A 16094-nucleotide genomic window follows, 5' to 3' on the forward strand; every position below is an offset into this window, starting at 1 on the left:
CATACGTCCACACAAGCAAATATACATACCTACACAGCTTTCCATGGTTTACCCCAGACGCTTCACATGCCCTGATTCAATCCACTGACAGCACGTCAACCCCGGTATACCACATCGCTCCAATTCACTCTATTCCTTGCCCTCCTTTCACCCTCCTGCATGTTCAGGCCCTGATCACACAAAATCTTTTTCACTCCATCTTTCCACCTCCAATCTGGTCTCCCTCTTCTCCTCGTTCCCTCCACCTCCGACACATATATCCTCTTGGTCAATCTTTCCTCACTCATTCTCTCCATGTGCCCAAACCACTTCAAAACACCCTCTTCTGCTCTCTCAACCACGCTCTTTTTATTTCCACACATCTCTCTTACCCTTACGTTACTCACTCGATCAAACCACCTCACACCACACATTGTCCTCAAACATCTCATTTCCAGCACATCCATCCTCCTGCGCACAACTCTATCCATAGCCTACGCCTCGCAACCATACAACATTGTTGGAACCACTATTCCTTCAAACATACCCATTTTTGCTTTCCGAGATAATGTTCTCGACTTCCACACATTCTTCAAGGCCCCCAGAATTTTCGCCCCCTCCCCCACCCTATGCTCCACTTCCGCTTCCATGGTTCCATCCGCTGCCAGATCCACTCCCAGATATCTAAAACACTTCACTTCCTCCAGTTTTTCTCCATTCAAACTCACCTCCCAATTGACTTGACCCTCAACCCTACTGTACCTAATAACCTTGCTCTTATTCACATTTACTCTTAACTTTCTTCTTCCACACACTTTACCAAACTCAGTCACCAGCTTCTGCAGTTTCTCACATGAATCAGCCACCAGCGCTGTATCATCAGCGAACAACAACTGACTCACTTCCCAAGCTCTCTTATCCCCAACAGACTTCATACTTGCCCCTCTTTCCAAAACTCTTGCATTTACCTCCCTAACAACCCCATCCATAAACAAATTAAACAACCATGGAGACATCACCCACCCCTGCTGCAAACCTACATTCTCCTACTTACATACGTATACTTATGTATATCTCTCTTTTTAAACCAGGTATTCCCAATCACCAGTCCTTTTTCAGTGCACAAATCTACAAGCTCTTCACCATTTCCATTTACAACACTGAACACCCCATGTACACCAATTATACCCTCAACTGCCACATTACTCACCTTTGCATTCAAATCATCCATCACTATAACCCGGTCTTGTACATCAAAGCTACAAACACACTCATTCAGCTGCTTCCAAAACATTTGCCTCTCATGATCTTTCTTCTCATGACGAGATGCATATGCACCAATAATCACCCATCTCTCTCCATCCACTTTCAGTTTTACCCATATCAATCTAGAGTTTATTTTCTTACACTCTATCACATACTCCCACAACTCCTGCTTCAGTAGTGCTACTCCTTCCTTCACTCTTGTCTTCTCACCAACCCCTGACTTTACTCCCAAGACATTTCCAAACCACTCTTCCCCTTTACCCTTGAGCTTCATTTCACTCAAAGCCAAAACATCCAGGGTCCTTTAATCAAACATACTACCTAACTCTCCTTTTTTCTAATCTTGGTTATGTCCACACACATTTAAACACCCCAATCTGAGCCTTCGAGGAGGATAAGCACTCCCCGCACGACTCCACCTTCTGTTTCTTCTTCTAGAAAGTTAAAACACAAGGAGGGGAGGGTTTCTAGCCCCAGCTCCCGTCCCCTATAGTCGCCTTCTACGACATGCTAGGAATGCATGGGAAGTATTCTTTCTCCCCTATCCCCAGGTAAATAATAATATACTACATTAATCGATATAGTTTAAAAAATAGTTTAAAAGCATAAAAAATCTCAAACTCTGCACCATGCGCATTTTATATCGCACTTGTTTTTGGTAGTGTGGGGTTGACTCACTTTGTTTCGGTCTCAGTCTGCCTCAAACTATCATGTGGTCAGGCTGCGTACGGCATGTTTCTGTTATCTGAGAACCGTGACTTCATTTGTTAAATAATCTTGCAATCCTTACAATTCAAAATGGCATCAAGTCATCAAGTGATTGTAAGAGTTGCAATGAAAGCAGGCAGTCTGTCCTTGCTTTATTACACAGAAGTATTCTTTCACAGGAGAGGGGTGGCATCACCTATATCTCAGTCTGACTCCTGCCTCCAAATGCCCATCGAGCATTCCCATGCTACCAAGTGCCCGCTACCCAATTATCATACCATACACTATACCCTACACCCTCTCATGAGATTTCGGTACCTAAATGTGACATTTTGTTCAACAAAAACAAAACGAAGAACAAGAAAACAACAAAAAAAGAGAATGAAATTAAAACTTGACAAGGCATAAGGCAAATCTACACACAAATCACTGCTCAGTAACAATATACTTTCTTTACATGCGAGCAGAACAAAAATGATAAAACAAATTAGTGTGATCACTCTTCACAGGAACCACCACAAACATAATCTTGTAAGTGTGCAGGGCGGTGTCTCACAGTGAGGATGCTCCCACCTGAGGCTGAGTGTGGCCACAACTGAGGACGAAGCAGCTGCTGGTGGGTGTTCCCCTTTACCCATGGGTGTTGTGGGATTGGCAAAACCCAGAGGCATAAGTAACATCAGTTTCACAAAGACAGGCAGCGACTGCCGTCTAGCTTCACTAAATATTGTCTACGCAGCTTCACCTCCACTACCACACCCGACCTGTCCCACACCTTCAAAGTGCATCACCTACTGGACTGCCCTTCACAAGAGCCTGGCTTTCTTACTATGGCCTACTCCTTGTTTTGCAGAGCAATTCACCATTGCCAGTTTATCAGATAATGTTGCCAGGGTGCCAGGAAACCATCTTGCAACTGTCTTCCTGCTGCCAGCTGTGTGGGTGACTTATTCCCATCACTGAGGGGGATGTTGAGATATGGAAGCACATTCCTAAGTAGTTGCTTTACTGTTGTGCAAGGTACCTGCAACACCCGTGTTGCCCCTTAACACCCATTCAGCTGCCTTAACCACAGCTTCGGCACATCCACTGGACTCGTAGAAGTGAGCTGAGGAGATGCAGGCCATGATTCCCATTTTTTGTAGAAACCTTCCATCTCCTCGCTGTTTAGACTGGCTACCCAGTCTGAGGCTATTTCTGTGGGTGCACTCCATCTCATGTAGAAGGTGAGCACCCTTGCGATAACTTGGAAGTTTCCCGTGTAGGTTTGAATCCTACTCACTGCACCAAGTGAGAGGTGCAATGAAAGAAGGTAGTCCATCCTCACTTTATTATAAAGGAGTATCCTTTTACAGGAGAGGGGTGGCATCAACTCTATCTCAGTCTGACTCCTGCCTCCAACTGCCTGGTGAGTGCTCCCACACTCCTGGGCATCCACCACCCAATTATTGTACAACACACTAAACCCTACTGTGATAGAGAATCAAAAAAAGAAGTGTGAACTATAAATGTGGTACAGAAAAAAGTTACATTCAATTTAACGGACTTTTGGCATTAATGGACCCCCCTCCCCCCTATCAGTCTGTTAAATCAAGGGTTTACTGTACTTAAAATGAAAACATTATCAACCCAATTTTCCTTATTCCTGAAGTCTCTATATTTATGGTGTCCAGATTTTTATTGTTGGTACTGCAATGAACCTGAATCACAAGTTTGGTGTCCTAGGTTTATCCAGTCTTCCACTACCTAAGTAACATATAGGTTAATCTATTCCTCAAATGTCTTATAGAGAAACAGAGAGACAAACACATATTTGGGCACAAACCAATCCTCTAAGTCACGCTCACTGGTGGGAAATACCTACCACTTCGCCTTCCCGAGAAGCAATACCCGTGACAACAGTCTCAGTTTCATCAAGAATGATAGCAGTGACACCAGCAAACATTTTTTTGAAGTGCTTCTGCAATCGGGGAATGTTTTTGCTATTGCCAATTATCTCCAGCAGATCTTCATCTCCCACAAAGTAGAACCTGTATCAAAGATTATTTCCAAATGCATTTAGTACTTTTGGCAAGCAGATTCAACTGGATAGTTTGTGAAACTGTTAGTCATCTAGAAATTCTATAACTGTACCTTACATATCTGTATTTATCTTACACCTAATGGACAGAGAGCAAAACAAGAAATTGCATTCCATACATTTTCAACCTAAATAACAACTTTATGGTCCATATATGAAATGAAACTATAGGCAAACTTTAAGTAGCAAATCTTGTCATAATGGGAATAACTATTACTATATCCACTGTTCACGGAATTAACCTACCTTGGGAATGAGGACCTCTCTCTTTCCAAATACTCGCCAAGAGCTTTCTGTATTTTGCCCAAGAGGTCAGCTAGGCGCTCCAAGGAACGCTGAACACCTTGAATGTTCAGTACATCCATCACCATTGGAGACTTGCTGACTTTCTTCATCAGGTTCAAGAATTCTGTGCTAAATTCATCAGTAAATAAAATCAGTAATCAGCATGTAGAGTTTCTTCTTTACAGGAAAAGTTTTTCAAAGTTGACATACATCTGAGCAATATAATTATGAAGGGGGTGTATGAGAGATTTGGTATGGTAGGTAATGCAAAGGGAATGAATTGTGGAGTGTAAAATTGGGTGAAACAATACTCTGAGGCAGTTTGGACATGTGAAAAGAATGCAAGACATTGTTTATAGGGAGACTGTATGTTGTACAATTAAAGGGGTTGGTGTGAAAAGAAGACCAACTGTGACATGGGAAACAGAGTGGAGAAGCACTGGAGGGAGAGAAGTGGTGGAAGAATGCATGGAATGGTGTATGTGAGGGAAGTACATATGGAAAGGGATAAGTGCAGCATCTCTTGCCACTGATGGGAGTTCCCAGAGGGAACAGGTGTCAGAGATATATATTAACAGATAAAATACTAAAATCTTGTAAAGCAATCAAAGATGTATCAAGAACATTCAGATAATCTGATTTGCATGTTATTTCCTGGTAAATACACTTTTAGTCCAAAAACCTGAGAGCTGAAAACTGTTAACTGACATACTTAAACCACTGATTTCTTTATCTTTTACCAAAATGATCATTCGTCTGTATACCTATATTTCATCTACTGCAAATCTTTGGTAATCTGTCTATAAACCATTTCATACACACAAAACTGGCAATATGCCTTAAGTAATTAACACAAAAACAAAAAAGTGATGAGTAAGTAAATCAAAACTAGAATAGGAACTAAAATCATTCATAACCTCAACTCGGAATGAAACAACAATTTCTAGTTTGTCATGTATAATTCATTTCTCAATGTGCCACAAAATTCTATCATGTCTAGGATGTCACATTACCCTTAGAGTCACTCATCAGCAACTGTACTAGTTTCAATGTGGGGATAATATCGGTCCTTGTATGGGCAGCTTCTTCACACCTTCATTTAATTGGAAGGCAGACCTTATTGGCAGGAAGAGGTGCATGATGTCACAAGCAATTATAATTAGCATTAAAGAAAAAAAATCCTGATGTTTCAGTTACCCACATAAAAATGAGATTATCTTCCCATTTCTAACATTCCAACATTTACTGAATCATTATCACCATAATTTTTGCCTTAGAGACTTACTAAGCAGCCACTTACTGGTGTGGGGCATACACCAAAGTCATTACCTTTCTCCATCATTTTATGGGTAATTGATATACAGATTAAGCATCCCTGATCCAAAACTTTTTGAGTGGCAACATGACATTAAAAGTGAAAAATTCCACGCCAGACCTTACTTGTCAATGCTGGGCTTAGTTGCTCTGTTGGCACCACTTTGTTACAAACCATCATCATTACTCACTATGTTTTTTGCTTATTCCCTGCTCTGTGTAACTCATTACTCACTATGTTTTTTGCATATTCTCTGCCCTGTGTAAATAAGTGTAAGACAATGCTTCCTTATCAGTAGCATATAAATTCAGAGTTAGGAATGAAGGTTATGCTAAACAACCACAGATTGTCCACATGGGAGGATGATGTGACACCTCAGCTTTCTGATGGTTCCCTGTTAAACAAACTTTGTTTCATGTGCAAAATTATTAGAAATATACATTCCCCTTCAGGATATGTGTATAAGTTGTATATGAAACATATATGGATTTTGCGTTTAGACCTCGGTCCCATCCCCAAGATATCTCATTATTCATCGTCCATCATCACAAATGTGGAAAACAGGATGGTATGGAAACAAACTGATTAGAGCCGAGACATACCTCAAAGTTTCAGCCTTTCATCGGTCTTCCCCAGGAGATACTGATTCCAGCATTTGGCAAGACTGCGTTTCCCAAGAAGTGATGGTCACTCTGTAGGACACCTTGGCATGTCGCTCTCTGATTGGATTGCTTGTCCTGTTTCCTTCAACCGTTCATAGTGATCTCTGCTGCCTGACATGACCAGCAAATGAACCCAGACCTTGTGTTAATGTTGTTTTAAATCCCTTCCTATAGGTAAGCTCTCACACTATCAATAAAGGAACTGCCACTTGCCTGTAGTTGCCTTGGTGTCGACTGTTAAGTGATAGCGTGAAAGCTTACCTTGAGGACGGAATTAAAAACAACATTAACACAAGGTCTGGGTTCAACTGCTGGTCATGTCAGGCAACAGAGATCACTATGAATGGGTGAAAGCAGCAAGACATCTGATCCAATCAGACAACAACACACCAAGGTGTCCAGCCGGGTGACCATCACTTGCTGGGAAACAGTCCTACTGAATGCAGGGATCAGTATCTCCTAAGGAAGACCTTTGAAAGATTAAAATACTGAGGTATGTCTCAACGCAAAACCATTTGTTTCCATACCATCCTGTTTTCCCACCATATCTCATTATGTATATGCAAATATTCCAAAATCCAAAACACTTCTGTTCCCAGGCATTTCGGATATACTCAAGCTGTACCAGAATTCTTTCCTGGTGCCTATTGTAGGTGAGTGTGACTTTGTCATCTCTGTATACTGATAAAGCATGCCATCCATATAACTGTGGGAAAAGGCAGCCCATACAGTTATTGATAAGGTCCCAAGGATCAAACATTTTCCATACATACTTAACATTTCCCAGATCATCAAGGTAGCAGCGAGAACAGATGATTTTTCCCCTTAAGGCTCAGTCATCTGTTCTTGTTGCTTCCTCGATAATGCAGGAAATAGAGCATATGTATGAAAAATGTTTGACCCTTTCGGACCGTAACAAAAACTGTGCAGGCTGCCTTTTTCACACGGTCAAATGGATGGCATGCTTTATCAGTATGCATAAATGCCTTAAGTCACACACACACACCTGCAGTAATCACCAGGAAAGAATTCTGGTACATCAGTTACCCATAAAATGATGGAGATAGGTATGGCTTTGTCATAGGCCCCACACCAATAAGCAGCTACCTAGCAATAGTCTCTAGGGCAATAATTATGGTGATCATGATTCAGCATATGTTATCTGGTAGAAATGGGAAAATCTCTGCATATCGTTAAGCCATTGATGGGAGCAGAAATGAAAATGTGTCAGGAAAAGTAAACAAACAAATGATAAAACCAAAGCTGCATGGATAGCAAAATCTAAATGTTTGCACAGAAAAAAGTATAGAAAACCTACCAACTCCTTCCTTTTCTTGATTCATTCTTACAAACATAGTCTCTATTTCCCAAGTGAGTGACGCAGTGTCCATAACATAACTTCATGTTTTCAATCATGAACATTCTTTTGCCTTTAGAACTGATTGCATTTAAACTCACCTGATGCTGCCAAATCGTGAAGTCTCAACAGGCAAAAGAGCTTTGATGTCCGATGAGCCAGAGAAGATTCCTTCTAAATATACCCAACGTCGCTGAACATCAATCCATACATCAAATAAAGAATTGATGCGATTCAGTTTCTCTTCCCATGTTAGTGCTTCTTCCTCAAACTCTCTGTAGTATGGAGAAAGCTTCATTGCTGCCACAGAATTTATGTGCTCCTTGACTTTGTTGAAAAGGTCATCCCAACCACGAATCAACTTGCACTTGTTCTGATAGTTGATGAGGTCAAGTTCATAACTCTGCCAGGATTCACGTACTTGCTTCAAGAATTCTTCTAAAGCCATTTCTCCCTGAGCAGTAATAATGACATTCTTTATGACAGCCTCATTTTTCATCAGATCAACATCCCAGACTTGTCCTAAGGTTAGATCACTCAAAACCCAGTTGACATGTAGCTGCTTCATCAGTGTCTTCCAATGTCGTTCCTTGAGAGCATCACTCTTCAATTCAACAATGGTCATGTTTACCTTGGTGTAACCCTGCAGTAATCTCTTGACATATTCATAGCTTGAATACTGACGTAGCCGAGCAGGCAAATCTTTTAGCTGACTTAACAGATGGTCTAGCTGAGCACGCAGCTTTCGAGGCTGTACAGACAACCAGGGTTTTTCCTTCATCTCATCAATCTGCTCCCAGATCTTAGCCAGTTCAGCCCATACTCCCTTCAGATCTTGAAGTTCTTCAAATGCCACTGTCATTCTGTCTTCAGATGTATTTAGGGCACCAGGCTCTTGTAATTCCAAGGCTTCTTTAGCCTTGGCTACATTATCACGATCATCTTTTAAACGAGTAAACTTGCTTTCGTACAGTGTCAGACGTTGCAGAGCCTCATCAGGACGCAAATGTCCTTCTACTGGCTTTCCATGCTCCCAGTCTTGAAGGAAATCATTTGTTCGAGATTCCACAGCTTTATCCTCAGCAACAATCTTTAGCTGTAGTGAAGCCACCTGTGTCTGAATGCTGGAATCCTTGCGTCGGATAATCTCATTAAAGGCACCCCATTCACCTTCAATGTTATCAACATGAAGCCACTGGTTAGGAAACTGGAACCTCTGACGCTCTAAAATACGCTGACCCTCTTTGTACATTTCAACATGTTTCTCCCAGGACTTCATTTTGCGCTTCAGCGACTGTACATAAGTGATGAGTGTAACAGCATCAGAGGTGCTGGCAGCATCAATACTCTGTTGTTCCAGTTCACTACGACTTTTCGAGACCTATTAATAGAACAAGGAGATATGTTACAATAAATTTCAATAACTACAAACCAAACTTAAATACTAAAGCTACAGATAAAGGATATATAAAGTATTTAAAGGTATATAAAGTATTTAAAGGTAAATAAAGTACAAAAAGATATATAAAGGTATATATAAAGTAATAAAGAGAGAGTGATTGAGAGAACAGAAGAGGATGTGTTGAAATGCTTTGGGCATATGGAGAGAATGAGTGAGGAAAGGTTGATGAAGAGGGCATATGAGGAGGGAATAAGGAGAAGTGGGAGACCAAATTAGAGGTGGAAGGATGGAATGAAAAAGACCTTGAGTGATTGGGGCCTAAACACACAGGAAGGTGAAAGGCATGCAAGCAATAGAGTGAATTGGAACAATGTGGCATACTGGGGTTAATGCGCAGTCAATGGACAGAACCAGGGCATGTGAGACGTCTGGGTTAAACCATGTAAAGGTCTGTGGGGTCTGGAAGTAGGAAGATAGGGAGCAGTGGTTTCAGTGTATTACACATGACAGTTAGAGACTGAGAGTGAACGACTGTGGCCTTTTTTTTGCCAGTTTTCCTGGTAGCACCAGGAAAGGATGAAGGCAAGCAAGTATGAGTATGTACATATATTTTTTTTTTTTTTTTCCGTCGCTGTCTCCCGCGTTTGCAAGGTAGCGCAAGGAAACAGACGAAAGAAATGGCCCAACCCACCCCCATACACATGTATATACATATGTCCACACACGCAAATATACATACCTACACAGCTTTCCATGGTTTACCCCAGACGCTTCACATGCCCTGATTCAATCCACTGACAGCACGTCAACCCCAGTATACCACATCGATCCAATTCACTCTATTCCTTGCCCTCCTTTCACCCTCCTGCATGTTCAGGCCCCGATCACACAAAATCTTTTTCACTCCATCTTTCCACCTCCAATCTGGTCTCCCACTTCTCCTCGTACCCTCCACCTCCGACACATATATCATCTTGGTCAATCTTTCCTCACTCATTCTCTCCATGTGCCCAAACCATTTCAAAACACCCTCTTCTGCTCTCTCAACCACGCTCTTTGTATTTCCACACATCTCTCTTACCCTTACGTTACTTACTCGATCAAACCACCTCACACCACACATTGTCCTCAAACATCTCATTTCCAGCACATCCATCCTCCTATGCACAACTCTATCCATAGCCCATGCCTCGCAACCATACAATATTGTTGGAACCACTATTCCTTCAAACATACCCATTTTTGCTTTCCGAGATAATGTTCTCGACTTCCACACATTCTTCAAGGCTCCCAGAATTTTCGCCCCCTTCCCCACCTTATGATCCACTTCCGCTTCCATGGTTCCATCCGCTGCCAGATCCACTCCCAGATATCTAAAACACTTCACTTCCTCCAGTTTTTCTCCATTCAAACTTACCTCCCAATTGAATTGACCCTCAACCCTACTGTACCTAATAACCTTGCTCTTATTCACATTTACTCTTAACTTTCTTCTTTCACACACTTTACCAAACTTAGTCACCAGCTTCTGCAGTTTCTCACAGGAATCAGCCACCAGCGCTGTATCATCAGCGAACAACAACTGACTCACTTCCCAAGCTCTCTCATCCACAACAGACTTCATACTTGCCCCTCTTTCCAAAACTCTTGCATTCACCTCCCTAACAACCCCATCCATAAACAAATTAAACAACCATGGAGACATCACACACCCCTGCCGCAAACCTACATTCACTGAGAACCAATCACTTTCCTCTCTTCCTACACATACACATGCCTTACATCCTCAATAAAAACTTTTCACTGCTTCTAACAACCTGCCTCCCACACCATATATTCTTAATACCTTCCACAGAGCATCTCTATCAACTCTATCATATGCCTTCTCCAGATCCATAAATGCTACATACAAATCCATTTGCTTTTCTAAGTATTTCTCACATACATTCTTCAAAGCAAACACCTGATCCACACATCCTCTACCACACCACTTCTGAAACCACACTGCTCTTCCCCAATCTGATGCTCTGTACATGCCTTCACCCTCTCAATCAATACCCTCCCATATAATTTACCAGGAATACTCAACAAACTTATACCTCTGTAATTTGAGCACTCACTCTTATCCCCTTTGCCTTTGAACAATGGCACTATGCACGCATTCCGCCAATCCTCAGGCACCTCACCATGAGTCATACATACATTAAATAACCTTACCAACCAGTCAATAATACAGTCACCCCCTTTTTTAATAAATTCCACTGCAATACCATCCAAACCTGCTGCCTTGCCGGCTTTCATCTCCCGCAAAGCTTTTACTACCTCTTCTCTGTTTACCAAATCATTTTCCCTAACCCTCTCACTTTGCACACCACCTCGACCAAAACACCCTATATCTGCCACTCTATCATCAAACACATTCAACAAACCTTCAAAATACTCACTCCATCTCCTTCTCACATCACCACTACTTGTTATCACCTCCCCATTTGCGCCCTTCACTGAAGTTCCCATTTGCTCCCTTGTCTTACGCACTTTATTTACATCCTTCCAGAACATCTTTTTATTCTCCCTAAAATTTAATGATACTCTCTCACCCCAACTCCCATTTGCCCTTTTTTTCACCTCCTGGGAGCCTTGAAGAATGTGTGGAAGTCGAGAACATTATCTCGGAAAGCAAAAATGGGTATGTTTGAAGGAATAGTGGTTCCAACAATGTTGCATGGTTGTGAGGCGTGGGCTATGGATAGAGTTGTGTGCAGGAGGGTGGATGTGCTAGAAATGAGATGTTTGAGGACAATGTGTGGTGTGAGGTGGTTTGATCGAGTAAGTAATGTAAGGGTAAGAGAGATGTGTGGAAATAAAAAGAGCGTGGTTGGGAGAGCAGAAGAGGGTGTTTTGAAATGGTTTGGGCACATGGAGAGAATGAGTGAGGAAAGATTGACCAAGAGGATATGGAAAGCTGTGTGGGGCCTGGATGTGGAAAGGGAGCTGTGGTTCCGGGCATTATTGCATGACAGCTAGAGACTGAGTGTGACCAAATGGGACCTTTGTTGTCTTTTCCTAACACTACCTCGCACACATGAGGGGGAGGGGGATGTTATTCCATGTGTGGCGAGGTGGCGATGGGAATGAATAAAGGCAGACAGTGTGAATTGTGTGCATGTGTATATATATGTATATGTCTGTGTGTGTATATATATGTGTACATTGAGATGTATAGGTATGTATATTTGTGTGTGGGGATGTGTATGTATATACATGTGTTTGCTTTGAAGAATGTATGTGAGAAATACTTAAAAAAGAAAATGGATTTGTATGTAGCATTTATGGATCTGGAGAAGGCATATGATAGAGTTGATAGAGATGCTCTTTGGAAGGTATTAAGAATATATGGTGTGGGAGGCAAGTTGTTAGAAGCAGTGAAAAGTTTTTATCGAGGATGTAAGGCATGTGTACGTGTAGGAAGAGAGGAAAGTGATTGGTTCTCAGTGAATGTAGGTTTGCGGCAGGGGTGTGTGATGTCTCCATGGTTGTTTAATTTGTTTATGGATGGGGTTGTTAGGGAGGTGAATGCAAGAGTTTTGGAAAGAGGGGCAAGAATGAAGTCTGTTGTGGATGAGAGAGCTTGGGAAGTGAGTCAGTTGTTGTTCGCTGATGATACAGCGCTGGTGGCTGATTCCTGTGAGAAACTGCAGAAGCTGGTAACTGAGTTTAGTAAAGTGTGTGAAAGAAGAAAGTTAAGAGTAAATGTGAATAAGAGCAAGGTTATTAGGTACAGTAGGGTTGAGGGTCAAGTCAATTGGGAGGTAAGTTTGAATGGAGAAAAACTGGAGGAAGTAAAGTGTTTTAGATATCTGGGAGTGGATCTGGCAGCAGATGGAACCATGGAAGCGGAAGTGAATCATAGGGTGGGGGAGGGGGCAAAAATCCTGGGAGCCTTGAAGAATGTGTGGAAGTCGAGAACATTATCTCGGAAAGCAAAAATGGGTATGTTTGAAGGAATAGTGGTTCCAACAATGTTGTATGGTTGCGAGGCGTGGGCTATGGATAGAGTTGTGCACAGGAGGGTTGATGTGCTGGAAATGAGATGTTTGAGGACAATGTGTGGTGTGAGGTGGTTTGATCGAGTAAGTAATGTAAGGGTAAGAGAGATGTGTGGAAATACAAAGAGCGTGGTTGAGAGAGCAGAAGAGGGTGTTTTGAAATGGTTTGGGCACATGGAGAAAATGAGAGGAAAGATTGACCAAGAGGATATATGTGTCAGAGGTGGAGCGAACGAGGAGAAGTGGGAGACCAAATTGGAGGTGGAAAGATGGAGTGAAAAAGATTTTGAGTGATTGGGGCCTGAACATGCAGGAGGGTGAAAGGCGGCCAAGGAATAGAGTGTAGATTGGAATCGATGGTTATACTGTGGGTCGACGTGCTGTCAATGGATGAATTCATGGCATGTGGAAAGCGTCTGGGGACACCATGGAAAGTTCTGAGGGGCCTGCATGTGGAAAGGGAGCTGTGGTTCCCCGGGCATTATTGCATGACAGCTAAGAGACTGGAGTTGTGACCGAGTATGGGACCTTTGTTGTCTTTTTCCTAACACTACTACCTCCGCAACACATGAAGGTGTAGGGGATTTATTCCATGGTGTGGCGAGGGGCGAGGGAATGAATAAAGGCAACAGTGTGAATTTGTGGTGCATGTGTATATAATTGGTTATATGTCTGTGTGTGTAGATATATGGTTCATTGAGATGGTATAGGTATGTATATATGTGTGTGGGGATGTGTATGTAAATACATTGTTTGCTTTGAGAGAATGTATGTGAGAAAATACAATAAAAAAGAAAATGGATTGTATGTAGCATTTATGATCCTGGAGAAGGCATATGATAGAGTTGATAGAGATGCTCTTTGGAAGGTATTAAGAATATATGGTGTGGGAGGCAAGTTGTTAGAAGCAGTGAAAAGTTTTTATCGAGGATGTAAGGCATGTGTACGTGTAGGAAGAGAGGAAAGTGATTGGTTCTCAGTGAATGTAGGTTTGCGGCAGGGGTGTGTGATGTCTCCATGGTTGTTTAATTTGTTTATGGATGGGGTTGTTAGGGAGGTGAATGCAAGAGTTTTGGAAAGAGGGGCAAGAATGAAGTCTGTTGTGGATGAGAGAGCTTGGGAAGTGAGTCAGTTGTTGTTCGCTGATGATACAGCGCTGGTGGCTGATTCCTGTGAGAAACTGCAGAAGCTGGTAACTGAGTTTAGTAAAGTGTGTGAAAGAAGAAAGTTAAGAGTAAATGTGAATAAGAGCAAGGTTATTAGGTACAGTAGGGTTGAGGGTCAAGTCAATTGGGAGGTAAGTTTGAATGGAGAAAAACTGGAGGAAGTAAAGTGTTTTAGATATCTGGGAGTGGATCTGGCAGCAGATGGAACCATGGAAGCGGAAGTGAATCATAGGGTGGGGGAGGGGGCAAAAATCCTGGGAGCCTTGAAGAATGTGTGGAAGTCGAGAACATTATCTCGGAAAGCAAAAATGGGTATGTTTGAAGGAATAGTGGTTCCAACAATGTTGTATGGTTGCGAGGCGTGGGCTATGGATAGAGTTGTGCACAGGAGGGTTGATGTGCTGGAAATGAGATGTTTGAGGACAATGTGTGGTGTGAGGTGGTTTGATCGAGTAAGTAATGTAAGGGTAAGAGAGATGTGTGGAAATACAAAGAGCGTGGTTGAGAGAGCAGAAGAGGGTGTTTTGAAATGGTTTGGGCACATGGAGAAAATGAGAGGAAAGATTGACCAAGAGGATATATGTGTCAGAGGTGGAGCGAACGAGGAGAAGTGGGAGACCAAATTGGAGGTGGAAAGATGGAGTGAAAAAGATTTTGAGTGATTGGGGCCTGAACATGCAGGAGGGTGAAAGGCGGCCAAGGAATAGAGTGAGTTGGATCGATGTGTTATACTGGGGTCGACGTGCTGTCAATGGATTGAATCAGGGCATGTGAAGCGTCTGGGGTAAACCATGGAAAGTTCTGTGGGGCCTGAATGTGGAAAGGGAGCTGTGGTTCCGGGCATTATTGCATGACAGCTAGAGACTGAGTGTGACCGAATGGGACCTTTGTTGTCTTTTCCTAGCGCTACCTCGCACACATGAGGGGGAGGGGGATGTTATTCCATGTGTGGCGAGGTGGCGATGGGAATGAATAAAGGCAAACAGTGTGAATTGTGTGCATGTGTATATATATGTATATGTCTGTGTGTGTATATATATGTGTACATTGAGATGTATGGGTATGTATATTTGTGTGTGGGGACGTGTATGTATATACATGTGTATGGGGGTGGGTTGGGCCATTTCTTATGTCTGTTTCTTTGCGCTACCTCGCAAACGCGGGAGACAGCGACAAAGCAAAATAAATAAATAAATATATATATACATAAACAACTATACACAGACATATACATATCAACATACACATACATAGACATATACATATCAACATACACATACATAGACATATACATATATACCCATGTATGTATATTTACTTACTTGTCTTCAACCATTCCTGTTGCTACCCCACCACACGAGAAATAGCATTCACCCCTACCCACCATCAGCGAGGTAGCACCAGGAAAAGACAAAAAAAAGGCCACATTCGTTCACACTCAGTCTCTAGCTGTCATGTATAACGCACCCAAACCACAGCTCCTTATCCACATTCAGGCTACATAGACCTTTTTATGGTTTACCCCAGATGTTTCACATGCCCTGCTTCAGTCCACTGACAGCATGTCAACCCCACTATACTACATTGTTCCAATTCACTCTATTCCTTGCATGCCTTTCACCCTCCTGTATGTCCAGGCCCCAATAGCTCAAAATCTTGTTCACACCCTCCTTCCGCACATACACAAACACACTCATGAATAGGAAAGAAAGAATGCTTCTCTCATATCCCCTATGTGTCACAGAAAGCAACTAACATGGGTGGGAGCAAGGGGACTGAAAATCCTCCTCTCCTGTTTTACTTTTTCAAAAGAAGGAAAAAAGAAGAG

The 16094-nt window shown here is 42.2% G+C and overlaps 1 protein-coding gene across 7 annotated transcripts in view; it reads right to left on the reverse strand.

Annotated features, from left to right (window-relative positions):
• The window catches only part of Dhc64C (dynein heavy chain, cytoplasmic), a 335090-nt gene that overhangs the window by 189158 nt on the left and 129838 nt on the right, over positions 1-16094 (reverse strand). For all 7 annotated transcript variants that reach the window (XM_071692492.1, XM_071692491.1, XM_071692489.1 and 4 more), the window contains 3 exons: positions 7754-9033; positions 4280-4447; positions 3818-3983 (listed from right to left, as the gene is read on the reverse strand). In XM_071692492.1, coding sequence (XP_071548593.1) covers positions 3818-3983; positions 4280-4447; positions 7754-9033 — 1614 coding nt within the window. The remainder of the gene's footprint in view (positions 1-3817; positions 3984-4279; positions 4448-7753; positions 9034-16094) is intronic.

The sequence above is a fragment of the Panulirus ornatus genome, chromosome 53, assembly GCF_036320965.1.
Source record: "Panulirus ornatus isolate Po-2019 chromosome 53, ASM3632096v1, whole genome shotgun sequence".
NCBI lineage: Eukaryota > Metazoa > Arthropoda > Malacostraca > Decapoda > Palinuridae > Panulirus > Panulirus ornatus.